The sequence below is a fragment of the Lacerta agilis genome, chromosome 2 (assembly GCF_009819535.1).
Source record: "Lacerta agilis isolate rLacAgi1 chromosome 2, rLacAgi1.pri, whole genome shotgun sequence".
NCBI lineage: Eukaryota > Metazoa > Chordata > Lepidosauria > Squamata > Lacertidae > Lacerta > Lacerta agilis.
This window is the reverse complement of record NC_046313.1, coordinates 102,873,656-102,887,530: the sequence shown is the minus strand read 5'-3', so window position 1 is coordinate 102,887,530 and position 13,875 is coordinate 102,873,656. Positions and strand designations below refer to the sequence as shown.

At 47.8% G+C, this 13,875-nt stretch overlaps 1 protein-coding gene across 1 annotated transcript; it reads left to right on the top strand.

The window, feature by feature from the left end:
• Positions 1–10,390: 10,390 nt before the first annotated feature.
• On the top strand, positions 10,391–11,447 carry RNF225 (ring finger protein 225). Its single transcript, XM_033142582.1, has one exon. It carries the CDS (start codon positions 10,454–10,456, stop codon positions 11,216–11,218), a length of 765 nt encoding a protein of 254 aa, XP_032998473.1. The 5' UTR covers positions 10,391–10,453; the 3' UTR covers positions 11,219–11,447.
• The last annotated feature ends 2,428 nt before the right edge of the window (positions 11,448–13,875 follow it).

The following is a 13,875-nucleotide window of genomic DNA, read 5'->3' as shown; positions in this document are numbered from 1 at the left end:
TGGAAGGAGGCACTCTGGGAACCCTGAGGAAGGATTATGTGCCGGCAAATTCCTCCCCAAGCAGCCTGAAGGAGAGAATGTGGCAGCACCGGCTCAGCCACCCCTGCCTTGCCTCGCAGCAGGTGGAGCCCTGAGGTGGGGCGTGACCTGGGAATACATTCTCTCCAGGGGGCAGATTCCAGTGGCAGGGAGTGGCTACGAGCAAGTGAGCGGGCGACTGGAGACACGAGAAGGCACCGTGAGGCAGGCAGGAGCGAACCTGGCACTCAGCTAGCTGGAGACAGATCTCTCTTGCAGGAAAACGTCTGCCGTTGGAGATCAGGTGAGGCTTTGCCAAGAACTGGCAGGGGTGGGCCTGGAAGGAACAGGGGGCTGCAGACAGATGGGTAGAAATTTGGGGGGGGGGGCTGGCAGAGACTGTGAAAGCGGGCAAGTCCTCCAAAACGGGGCCAGCTGAGAGCAGAAGGTGCTCAATGCAGGAGCGAAAAGGGGGGGGGGAGCCTTTTGATGTGGCTGGAAGCTGATTCCGGGTGGCCCACAGTATGCAGAAAACTATTCCTAGCGATGCATTCAGTGGATGCCAGATGCCTGCTTGTTTGTTTTAGGCAATGGATATATTGGCATGCGATTGTGATACATTGGGTTTAAAACTGCCCCTCTGGGAAGGTGTTGGGCAACTATCCAATGCTGAGAACCTCCTCCTAAAAACAGACAAAAGTATACAGTACAAACTGCACCCTTGCTTCTAGTCCCCGTGGTTCCAGGAAAACCTATGAAGGCCATTTCTGCTAATTGCTTACTATTTAGAATGGAATTGGTAGATGAGGGATGGTCGTATTGCATAGATAGGGATTTCTAACGTCTGCAATAGGACTCAGTCCTGTTTGGAAGTCCCATCCCATAACAAGGAAATCCCACGGTGGGCATATGGGAGCTGTTTGTAGTTATCCAGCAGTGTGAGGGAAGTGCACTCTGCATATGCTCAGGGGCACTCTGTCACAGGTGTGCCTGACTTCACATATTCCGGGATTGCATACCCAATCTGGAAATTAGTTTTGTGGTCTGTGGTGAGTTCCAAGTCCAACAAAACTCTGTGTTTTGAGATCACTCCCTGCTTCGAGAGTCTACTGTGGTTCACCTGTGATCCAGGGATGTGACCCTCGTCGTGTTTTCAGGTGGTCCCTAGGACCACAATTGAAATAGCAGAGGAAGGTGCTGAAGAGTCAGAGATTTCTTTGACGAGGCTGTGCAAAAGAAAAAGAAAGAAAGAGCAAGCTAGCCTCTTCGGCAGCACCAAAAAAGAAAAGAAAAAAGGCTAGCCTCTTCAGCAGCGCAAGCAGCAGCAGCCATGGAATACCCGAGAGCACTCCTGAGCTGCTTGCACAGTTCTCCTGTGTGTGTTTGTGGGCATATAGCTTTGCTTGATCAGGGCTATACAGTAGAAAGGCCAGGAGTGGAAAATTAGGGAGCCTTTCTAGAAAGCGGGGGCCGTGGGGTGGGGTGGGGTGGGAGTGGAGGAATGTAGTGGTACACAAAGAACAAGGCAAACAGAATAGTGCTCCTCGTTGTAATAACTCCTTGGCTCTGTTTATATGTACTGCCTTTGCTCTGCTTTTGTCCCATACTCCACATTTGGTCGTTTGACGCCTCAGGTGAGCATTAATAGAGAAATACAGGACAATCTGTACATGGGCTTCAGGTGTCTTAAGGACAGTGCCTATTACTCATTTCCCTGGCTAAAACACTGTCCCTCTGTTATTTTTTCAAAGGAAGTCTCTCTAAAATTACAGGTAGCCGTGTTGGTCTGCCATAGTCAAAACAAAATAAAAAATATGAGCTTTCGTGTGCATGCACACTTCTTCAGATACTTTCATGCATGCACACAAAAGCTCATACCAAGAACAAACTTAGTTGGTCTCTAAGGTGCTACTGGAAGGATTTTTTTTATTTTTTGTTTTGTTTTCTCTAAAATTAATTTAGGATATCTTTAGGCACCAGGCAAAAACATTCCTCTTCTCCCAGACCTTTGGCTAATGAAACCATCTATGGCCTTTTAAACTGGGGAGGGGGGGGAATATTATTTTTATTTGTTACAATGTTATGTGTTTTTGCGTTTTTATATTGTCCACCGTCCTGTGATCCTTGGATGAAAGGCGGTATAGAAATTTAATAAATAATAAAAAAATAAAATCACATCGGTGATTACACACCTGCACTAGAGTTCTCCGGGGCTGTGTATACATTTAAAACACATTCCCATTCCTCTTCTCACCCCATTAAAATAAAATAAAAAAAATCCTGTGAAAAATCCAATTCTGAAAAATCCTGTGAAATAATTCTGTTAAGAGTGCTGATAATTGGATGGTTATTGTAGTGACTTGGTATTATTGCAATTCAAATACGAATCACCTTCCAAACCGCTGTCTCAATGCGATTTACACTTGAGATTTACACAACCGTAGCTGTGTGAATATTCTTTAAGGAGGGGCATGTGTGATTTAAAGTCTACGCAGCCCAGTTTTCAGCACCCTTCCCAAGGTGTCTTGGATATGGTACGCCGAGAGAGACCTGCAAAGAACGGTTGGAAGCGCTGCGTGAGTTTAGCCTTCAAATACCTGAAGGGCTGTCATGCAGAAGATGCTGCTCCACAGGTCAGAACTAGAACAAATGGGAGGAAATGGCAAGGAAGGAGGTTTGGCTGAACCTTCTCAACAGCCCAAGCTGTTGGACGGTGCAGTGCACAGCCCTTCAGAGAAGGTTGGACTTTCCTTCACTGCAATTATTTAAAAAAAAATAAAAAATTAAAAAAAATCCTTCCAGTAGCACCTTAGAGACCAACTAAGTTTGTTCTTGGTATGAGCTTTCATGTGCATGCAGAAGTGTATACCTGAAGAAGTGTATCTGAAGAAGTGTGCATGCACACGAAAGCTCATACCAAGAACAAACTTAGTTGGTCTCTAAGGTGCTACTGGAAGGATTTTTTTTTCCCCCTATGGCAGACCAACACGGCTACCTACCTGTAACTGGAACTATGGACAGCACCACATTGAGCCGCATGAAATGGAAGTCCATCAACCTCACCAAGAAACTTGCAATACCCCTCCTTACTCTCTCACTATATATAAGGGTCTGGTGATTTCTATTTCAGTGTATCTGAAGTGTGCATGCACACGAAAGCTCATACCAAGAACAAACTTAGTAGGTCTCTAAGGTGCTACTGGAAGGATTTTTTATTTTTTATTTTTTTACTATGGCAGACCAACACGGCTACCTATCTGTAACTGCAATTATTTAGGAAGAGGCTGGGCAGCTGTCCGTAGTTGCATCCTGCAATGCAATCCTGCGTTAGGAACACAATGGTTCCTACGTTTGTCTTTTGAAGGATGCCCTGTTAGTTAGGATAAGTTGCTGGAGTTCCCCACAGTCCTCCTGAGGTCTCTGGTAAGGGGATCTGAGGAGGCAATGATTTGGTATTTTTAATTCCCCCCCCCAATATTATTGATTGAGTTTGCTTATTAGTATAGTTATTCATTTCATTCTTCAAAACATAAAATATACATTTAAAAAACCCCAGAATAAAACAACATCTTTAACAGTGACTTCCCTCCACCACATTGCAGGTCCTGAATTCTTCTTTTCAACTGTGTCCATTTTCACCTTTTGATTCATTGATCTCACATGGCGCACATTATCTGTCTGTTAACTAGCTTGCGAAATTTACTCAAAGCATATTAGAGGTTTTGTTTGGGAACAATGTTTTTCTCAGTACCGTATTTTTCCGTGTATAAGACTAGGTTTCCCCCTAAAAAATAATGTCAAATCTTATAGGGCGTCTTATACACAGATACATCTCCCCCACTTTCTTAAATGTGAGTCTCCAAAAAATAAGGGGCGTCTTATACATAGGGGCATCTTATAGATGGAAAAATACGGTATACTCTGTAACACTCCCATTCACTTTTAAATTTTTTGTTTGTTTGATTCCTGATTTAATTTCATTGTACACAGGTTGTACAATGACAATAAAGGTATTATTATCATTGCCTCTGGTTCAAAGTATTCACATCATTTAATTTGCCATTCTTCCTTCATCGGAATTTCCCCTCCTTTCCCATTTTTGGCAATCAACGTTCTTGCAGGAGGTAGCGTTTTGTGTGCCATCCTGCGTTCACTGCAACCAGCGCTGTTTCCATTCCGCTGCAGCCTGGCTTCTGCTGAAATAGACATTGATCGCAACTAATGTCATTCACTGTATTTCAATGGAAAGGAAAGGGCCAAAACAACGCCGGGGACAACATGGTTACTTATGTGTAACCATCTACGGACTAAAAAATCCCAACAGTCGCAAATGCCACTCACATTCATTTTCAGTGTATCTGCATGCACACGAAAGCTCACACCAAGAATAAACTTTAGTTGGTCTCTAAGGTGCTACTGGACCATTTTTTTCCATATATATTCATTTTCGTGGTTTCCGTTCCTGACCTCGGGCAAACATGAGAATAGCGGCAATTTCCAAATCCCATTTCCGATGTCCTGAGCAGTGGCGGAGGAAGCCGCTCGGGCGCCTGGGGCAGCGCGTCCAGGGGCGGAGTGAGCCGCCCATAGGGGCTGGGCACACCGCGAGGCCTCTGGAGCCTGTCTGCCTCCTCCCAGTGTGGAGCCAGTGTGGTGTAGTGGTTAAGAGCGGTAGACTCATAATCTGGGGAACCGGGTTCGTGTCTCCGCTCCTCCACATTCAGCTGCTGGGTGACCTTGGGCTAGTCACACTTCTCTGAAGTCTCTCAGCCCCACTCACCTCACAGAGTGTTTGTTGTGGGGGAGGAAGGGAAAGGAGAATGTTAGCCGCTTGGAGACTCCTTCGGGTAGTGATAAAGCGGGATATCAAATCCAAACTCTTCTTCTTCTTCTTCTCCCCCCACTCAGCCGCCCTGCAGCTGGTGGGGAGGCAGTGGGTGGACCATTTGGGCAGCACAGAGCCTATGTGCGCCCGAGCTGCACATCTCTCCTGGGGCAGGCCCGGGGGTGAGTGCTGCCCGGTATTTTGTTACCCTCCTCAGTGGTAACACCCGGGGCGGTCTGCACCCACTGTACCCTCCTTCCTCTGCCCCTGGTCCTGAGTATCGAGAATAGAAATCTGGGAAGACGGTGCCCCTGGCCTCTAGGGCATATGCTAAAAGCCAGCTGCACCATTTGGCAGTCTGAGGCGGCTGCCTCAGGCAGCTGACTTTGGATATCATAAAAAGGCAGAAAGCTTTTGGTCATTCAGTTTATTGCTGTACTTGTACTGCCAGGGAGGGGAGAGGCACTTGTGGGAATCTGCCTCTGGTGCTCCAGATCCCTTGACCTGCCTTGAATACTAGGCACTTTGTCTTGGGTCTTTGTTATCTTTTCTATTAATGTCCTCGCCTACAATACCAAGTAAAAATGCTTCTGGTGTTTTTTTTAAAAAATAAATGTATATTTCAACATCTTTTTCATCTCATTATACATCATTTCCGAGAAGATGCCCAGGTGAATCCAAATATAGAGGACAACCTGTGCCTTGATCTCAGGAAGCATCGTGCAGATTTGGGTTACGATCTCTTAAGAGGTGCCCAAATGAGTAGAAAAGGCAGAAATTACTTTTCGAAATCTCTAGTAGAAGTGTGATTGTGTAGCAACTAGCGAATGAAGCATGCCACAGCTCTAGAAGAGAGCCTCTGAAGCTGTGCAGAAGAGGCAAGTTGTGCCTGTGTAGGTGTGCTCCTTTTCGTGAGTGTACCTGTTTGTTTTAAAAGCATCTTCATCCTGCTCTTCAGCAAAAGCAGGCTGCTCAAGCTGTTTGCAAGTAACAGAAACAAGGCAGTCCCTGCCCTGAGGCAGGCAATCTTAAAAACACAAGACAAAAGGGGAAATGATTTCAAGGCGGGCAAAGAACAACACAGTCTGCTCGGAGTTTAGGTGCAGTGACAGCCAGCTGGGATGGAAAAATCTCAAGGAGAAGCAGACAGACGCTGCTGGTCTTTCAGCAGTGCCAAAGGAGAGGCCTGCCAATCCCTTTCTCCCTCTCCTGAAGCCTGATGGATTGGAGTAGGTCTAGTTATTACACATACATCTGACCCTATTTTTACCTGTGAAAAGCTGTCAAACATTATCCTCAAAATCCACATGTCATCGTGACACAGACTAAGGCCACCTTCACACCAAACATTTGAAAACTAAGATGCCACTTTAAACAGTCAAGAATTATGGGAGCTGTTATTCGTTAAGGGTGCTGAGTGTTGTTAGGAGACCCCTTCTATTCCCCTTACGGAGCTACAATTCCTCGGGTGGTTTCAAAATTGATCTTCGCAGGGAATGCTAGGCAATCAAAGCTCTGTGAGCTGGGTGCGAACGCCGCAAAAGTCGGCACAGGTTTGGAGGGGGTTCCAAATTCTGGGGGTTTTGGTTCATTTTACTGGGGATATGGATTTCCCAGCAACCTGCAGCACCATAAACAAACTACATAAACAGAACATACAACCACAAACCTGAGAAGAGCTGGATCAGGCCAGTGGCCCATCTAGCCCAGCTTCCTGTTCTTACAGTAGCCGACTAGATCCCTGTGGGTAAACCCCCCCCCCCCCAAGCAGGACCCTCTCCCCTCCTGCAGTTTCCAGCAACTGGTATGAAGCAGCATTTCTGCCCCCAACCATGAAGGCAAAGCATAGCTGTGAGGTCTAATAGCCATGGATTGACTTATTCTCCAGGAGATAAATACAATATTCATGTTATGCACTCTTTCCCCCATCTGTATGGATTTTGGTACACATTCTTTGGTTGGAGAACTGTACTGAAACATTTGTTGTTGAAAAGTGTCATCTGTTGTTCTGGAAAGTCGAAATTTGATAAATTTGGCTTCAGAAACAAACTGAATTTTGCTGCCAGCCCTGGTTGCGAGGCTCAAATGAGATGAAGGCGGAAAGCGAGTGACATAATTCCAATAATTCTTAGTGTGAGGTTTGAGGTTCTTGTGATGTGGAGCTTCCGGACCCCCAAGTAGAGGGCAGGGAGCGTATGTGCATGAATTAGGGGCGACGACATTAAAAAGGGAGAGAGAGAAACCAGCAGCCCCCTTCTGTGGTGCCTTTAACAGTAGCTTTCCATCGCTGCCTTTAGCAGGTGATCACTGATAACGCTTATCTCCTTTCTGTGAAAAGCTTTACTTGCGGATCTGAGCAGAGCAGGGTCCTGTTAAAACCACAAAAGTTTTTTTTTTACTCCTTCCTGCTCAAATTGGCAGCACTAGACAGTTGCCCGAGGTTCGTTTGTTCATGAGATTATTCCGGATTTTGAAAGGAAGAGTTGGTTACAGGAGAACAAGGATCTCGAAGGCAGAGTAGATGTTCCGTCTTTCAAAACACAAGAGCTCCTTAAGTTGATCGTAAGTCCTGAAATAGGATGGGGTGTGCTTAGTAGAACTGATGGGGGGGGTCTGTGTGGAAGGAGGGGAGAGGACAATCGGATGGCTAGGTGCCCTGGCTGCACCTTTAACAGTGGGGCAAAACAAGGAATTTCTGCAGGGTGTCACTTATTGTGTAACCTGCAGCTGTTGGACTTGCCCTGTTCTACCTCACTCTTAAAGTTGCAGCCAGGACACCTGTCCTCTTTCGCACCTGGCCTGCTACCCCAGCTGGGAAGAAGCAGTCATGACTGAGTTCAGCATGCTGTCTTGAGATGAAACGTTTCCAGGAACTTCACAGAAAACGGAGAAGGGAATTTCTCAGGCTGGAGAGGGGGCGACACTTTGCAGAAAGCGAAAAGCCTTTGCAGTCCTTGTTTTTAGCATGTTCCTCAGTCCCACAGGACTCTGTGCCCCTTCTAAACCCGTGCGCGTGTATGTCTGTGTGGTAAAATGTATAAGATCAAGCTTGCCAAACAAGTTCCTTTGTCCCAGGTAATGGCTTTGGCTGGGATCCCGCTTAGATTAACAAACCTTCCCCCAACCCTGTGGAGGATGCTGCTTGCTTCCTAGTGAAAGCAGTGTTTGGGGGGGGGGGGTCCATTCATGTGGAACATTTCTTCCAACGGAACAGGAACCTGTGGCTCCCCCCCCGGTGTTTTGGACTACAACTCCCATAATCCCCGACCGTTAGCTGTGCTGGTTGGGGCTGATGGGAGCAGGAGTCCAACACCTGGAGGGCTGCAGGCCCCCTCCCCAGGGCTTTGCTGGAATGTGAGGAGAAACATCTACATCAGGGTTCAGCAAACTTTATCACCAGGGGGCCAGTCCACTGTCCCTCTGACCTTGTGGGGGGCCAGACTATATTTTTTTTTTGGGGGGGGGAGAACAAATTCCTATGACCCACAAATAACCCAGAGATGCATTTTAAATGAAAGGACACATTCTACTCATGTAAAAACATGCTGATTCGTCCGCAGTCCGGATTTAGAAGGCAATTGGGCCAGATCTGGCTCTTGGCAGGGGCGGAGCAAGGGGGCGGGTGCCGGCAGCTCGCGCCCGCCATCTTGGGTGGACATGTGCATGCGCCCCGTGGGGCGGCAAAGCAGCTCGCTACGCCCCTGGCTCTTGGGCCTTAGTTTGCCTACCCATGATCTACATGGTTAATGACCCAAGTTGGGAAATGCTTAAGAAGCCTACCTCAAATGAGGCCTAGTCCTTTGGGGTGGCAATGCTAGGCCTTTCCTTTCTGGAAGCTGTTGTGTATTAAAATAATGAGCAGGATAATTCTGCCGTTCTTGCTAAGGATCAGAACAGCTTGAGAAGGCTATGGATTGGCAAACCAAGCTGATGGACTATGCCGAAATGGCAAAACTGACTGGAAAACTCAGAAACCAAGGGGACAAAAACTTTATAAAAGAATGGGAAAAAAACTTATAAGCTATTTAGGAGACCACTGTAGGCAGATGGAAACACTGGCAGGATTTTGATTTCACTTGTAGTCTAACAAATACCATGGACAATATGGAATGATATAAAAGTTAAGAGAATGGAAGAATATTCAGTTGTAAATGTTCAAAATGGGACGCCATGGAGGGGGTGGGGGGGAAGCCGTGAGATTTGGAGGAATCTCTGTACATGAATCTATATTTGGATTTTTATAACTTTGTATTTGTAAAACCAAATACAAATGATTTCAAAAAGAAAAAGAGAAGGCTACGGTTTGGGATTGAGATGCCTTGTTTATAGGATGGGATGGGATGGGGGGGGGTCATGGTAGTGCCAGCAGTGAATGTATAGGGCCAGTGAGATGTGCTTTGATTTTTATAACAAAGAAGAGTTTGGATTTGGATTTGATATCCCGCTTTATCACTACCCGAAGGAGTCTCAAAGCGGCTAACATTCTCCTTTCCATTCCTCCCCCACAACAAACACTCTGTGAGGTGAGTGGGGCTGAGAGACTTCAGAGAAGTGTGACTAGCCCAAGGTCACCCAGCAGCTGCATGTGGAGGAGCGGAGACGCGAACCCGGTTCACCAGATTACGAGTCTACCGCTCTTAACCACAACACAACACTGGCTCTCAGGCTATGGTGGCTGATCTACGCTAGCACAGTGGCGCCTGTGGAGTGGGATTGAGGAGGAACTGGCTGCTCTCAAAACTCAGTTCAGATAATATTTCTGCAAGAGACTGGATGTTTTTGAGGGGCAGCAGGATCATAATCTTGCTTCTGAATAGCAGTTGCTAGAAACCGCAGGGGAGGGAAGGTGATCTCACACTCGGATCCTGCTTGTGGGCTTCTCAAAGCTATCTGGTTGGCTGCTATGAGAAAACAGGAAGCTGGGCTAGACTTGCCACTGGCTTGATCCTGCAGGCACTTCCTCCTCCTCCCTTTCATGTTCATCGGGCCTTCTGAGTAGAACCCTGTGTGTTGACAGACGGTATGCATGTAGGCCTTAGAGACCAACTAAGTTTGTTCTGGGTATAAACTTTTGTGTGCACTTAGTTGGTCTCTAAGGTGCTACTGGACCATTTTTTAAAAAATTATTTCGAATATGACAAACAGAATGTGTAAGTGAGACTATAGGACCGTTTACACACTTTTCTCTGCACCCACTGGGCTCCCACCACTGGTTTGGGAAGCAGTGCATCTGTGAACATTAGACACAACGCATATCTGTCCTGTCGTTCTTTACAAAATGCTGTGCTTTGATGCACCCCCACAAACGCAACCCCAGCGTTAATCCCAACTGAGAACGAGAATAGCTTAGCTGCGTTTTGAGCCCTGTGCCGACTTTTAATGTGGTTTGCCTGGTCCCCCCGCCCCCGGGGTCTGGACGTCCTATCATGATATCTCCAGACACAGTAGAGCACCTCCCTTTTAATCCACCTCAGAGAAGGTGGCTCCTGTACCCGTGTGGTTTTGCAGCCCCTTATCACCCGGGGTAAATATTGGGCCTCTCTCTCTTTCTCTCCTTTCTAGAAATGTCAACACGGGCCCAGCCCAAGTCTCTGGGGCGGCTGAGCGGAGATGCTGCCTGCTGACATGGAACAGGAGGCCTCGGCCTCTGGGCGCAGCGTGGGGGTCAATGAGGCCATGGACCAGCCTGAAGTCAGCTTCCAGCCCGAGGCCTCGGCCCAGCAGCCGGCCTGCAAGGAGGAGGCGCCCAGCGCCGAGTCCGGCACCCTCGACTGCGTTATCTGCTTCACCCCTTACGACCGGCTCTTCCGGCTGCCCAAGGAGCTGAGCTGCGGCCACGTCTTCTGCCTTGAGTGCCTGGCTCGCATCAATGTCTCTTCCGAGGATGTCAACGCCATCACCTGCCCCGTCTGCCGGGCCCCCACGGCCTTCCCCTCCCGCAAGGGGTTGCCGGGCCTCCCCACCCGCAGCGACCTCCTGGAGCAACTCTCTTCCATGCCCGCCGTCCCCCCGGGCTCCGTGCGCTTTGACCGTCGCCGGGGGCTGCTCTACCTGCCAGGCAGGGGCCGAGGCGGCGCCCCGGCCGGGCCCAAGCCCGGCACTTCCCTCAACACTGTCAGCCTGAGTGTCGACGTTGGCAGGCCTGCGCCGCCAGGAGCCAGCCGCAACCTGGGCCTCTCAGGCTGGCCGTTCTACGTGGCCCTGGCGGTTGCCCTCCTGGTTACCATCGGCTTAATTACCTGTGGCATTTACATATTTTTGATGCCGTCCATGTACACTGTTTCCATGGGAGGCCCGCACCATAGCAACCAGAGTCATGGGCCAGGGAGCAACTGGACCTCCAGCGCAGCACCTGGCTCTGTACCCTACGGCTAAAGAGGGGCGAAGGAGAAAGGGTCCCGCTTGCCCTCTTCCTGTCTTCCATTTTGCCATTTGTAGCGGCTGCACCACTTGTAGCCTCCGATTGCACAGAGGCCGCTTGCCTCACTCAGAAGCAGGATACTGGGGGAATTGCCACGTGTCCAAAGACTGGCTGAAGCCGTGGAGGCACTTGCACTTTACCAGTTGAATTGCTGCTTGAATGACCGGGAGAATTCCCACCGCAGCCATCTGGGGCCGCGTTGCCTCAATAGGGCATAACATGCCTTAAGTCACCGTCTATATAATCTCTTCGCTGCACTCAGAAGCAGGGCAGTACAGAGAGAACAATCCACCTTCTCAATGCAAAATGAGTAAATGTGTGAATGGGAATATTGGCTTGGTCCAAGGCGGCGATGGCAGAACCCTGAGGTGATAAGACAGGGGTCAGCAAACCTTTTCAGCAGGGGGCCGGTCCACTGGCCCTCAGACCTTGTGGGGGGCCGTACTATATTTTGAAAAAAAAAAAATGAACGAATTCCTATGCCCCACAAATCATCCAGAGATGCATTTTAAATAAAAGCACACATTCTACTCATGTAAAAACACCAGGCAGGCCCCACAAATCATCCAGAGATGCATTTTAAATAAAAGCACCCATTCTATTCATGTAAAAACACGCTGATTTGCGGACCATCCACCGGCCGCATTTAGAAGGCGATTGGGCTGCATCTGGCCCCCAGGCCTTAGTTTGGGGACCCCTGTGATAAGACTTGTGCATGATTTCTGGAGGAAGGGGATAAAAACATACAGGTGAAACTCAAAAAATTAGAATATCATGGAAAAGTCCATTTATGTAAGCAATTGTTTTCATTAGCTACTGGAGTTTAATATGTGAGATAGACTCATGACATGAAAAGTGAGATATGTCAAGCCTTTATTTGTTATAATTGTGATGATTATGGCGTACAGCTGATGAAAACCCCAAAGTTGAAATTGTTAATTTGGGGTTCTCATCAGCTGTACGCCATAATCATCACAATTATAACAAATAAAGGCTTGACATATCTCCCTTTGCATGTCATGAGTCTATCTCATATATTAGTTTCACCTTTTAAGTTGAATTACTGAAAGAAATGAACCTTTCAACGATATTCTAATTTTTCGAGTTTCACCTGTACAAGCCTGCTTAGTAGGGAAACTAGTTCAGTAGCAGTTGGGTGAGGACAGAACCTTTTCCTCATGGTGTGTGTGCTTGATTTTTTTAACTAGTAGGAAGCTTGAGTGAAGCAAATGAAGATGGGGTCCACAGGGGCACAATCCACTCTACCATCTCTGTGTGTAGAGTTTGCAGCATAGATCTTTGGTGGGGGTGAGGGTGGATAAGCTAACTTGGCCAGGGGGCCTCTCCCTGATCAGCTTCACATCTCTGTTGCTGCCCATTCACTCACCCTGTCCCGATCTCCACGACTGCCCGGGAGGAGAGGGCAAGGGGGTTGGAGATGGCTGCTTCTCCTTGGGGCAGTCCCTGTTCATTTGCTTGGTGAGGGGGTCCCCAGGGCTTTGGGAGTCAGCAGCGGTGGGGTCCTAGCTAGGGATGTGGGGCCCCAGCAGATGCTCTCCTTGTACCAGGGCAATGTGAGTACAGCACCTAAGGGGTGACCATTTCTCCAACTTAATTAACATGCACATGGATGAGGACTTGAGAGCCTAAGTGTCCATGCTTGCAACATCATGTTGGAGGAATGGACTGGCTCTCTTGACTCTCACATTTGCAACTGCTAGCAAGACAGCCAGCTTGCTCTCTGTGTCTTGAATAGCTGCATGGCCAGCAAAAATTGTATAGCCTTTCTCATTAGAGAGACGTGGTAACAGGTTGGTGGTGGAGGCTTCACCTGTTAAATTTCTACCTGCCACACAGCAATTAAAGGCACAGGAGCCCTGCTGGGGGGGGGCAGCCCAGCACAGGAGGAAGGATAATCCAGTTTGGATTTGGGATTTCTGTCTCCATCACAGAGTCGTCATAGGGCAAAATGGTTACAGGAGAGACCGCCTTGGTTTGTTTTGGTGCCTTTTTAAGATACAGAACTAATCTGGTAAAGCACAGAAATGAACATGGTTGGCTGCCAGTTTCCTGCAGATCAGATTCCTGCCAATGTCACGCCAGTGGGGGTGCCATTCAAGAGTTGGCAACCTGATTTCGCACCCACTCAAATTTAGTGCTCCAGCAAATTGTTTTCCATTTTATATTTCGTGTCTTGCTTGTCTGCGCTGGGCAGCTGGGTAAGAGCCAACATGACTTCCTCCCTAAGAGATGCTGCTGGTCCAAAAACTCGGATATTCCTCGAAGACATAACCATATTTTTTTTAATGAAATCTACTACCAGCACAGGCCCACAGGTTTCTAAAGAACGCCTTGAGGATTTGTTCTTGATGGATGATATACTTGTTTTTCTCTTCTTATGGCTTTCCATGAGCTGATCTAACTAGAAACCTTGGGACAGATGCTGGAAGCTTTATTATGGACACTTCCCATTGTTTCCCACGGGACTGATTGAAGGGACTCCCCAAATATTTCTCTCCCCCTCCCTCTTCCCCCCCCCCAAATAAAATTTGTTTTCAAGAACAGTATTCCGTTTTTAAAAAAAGTTTAAAAACCCTGTGATTTCACAAAT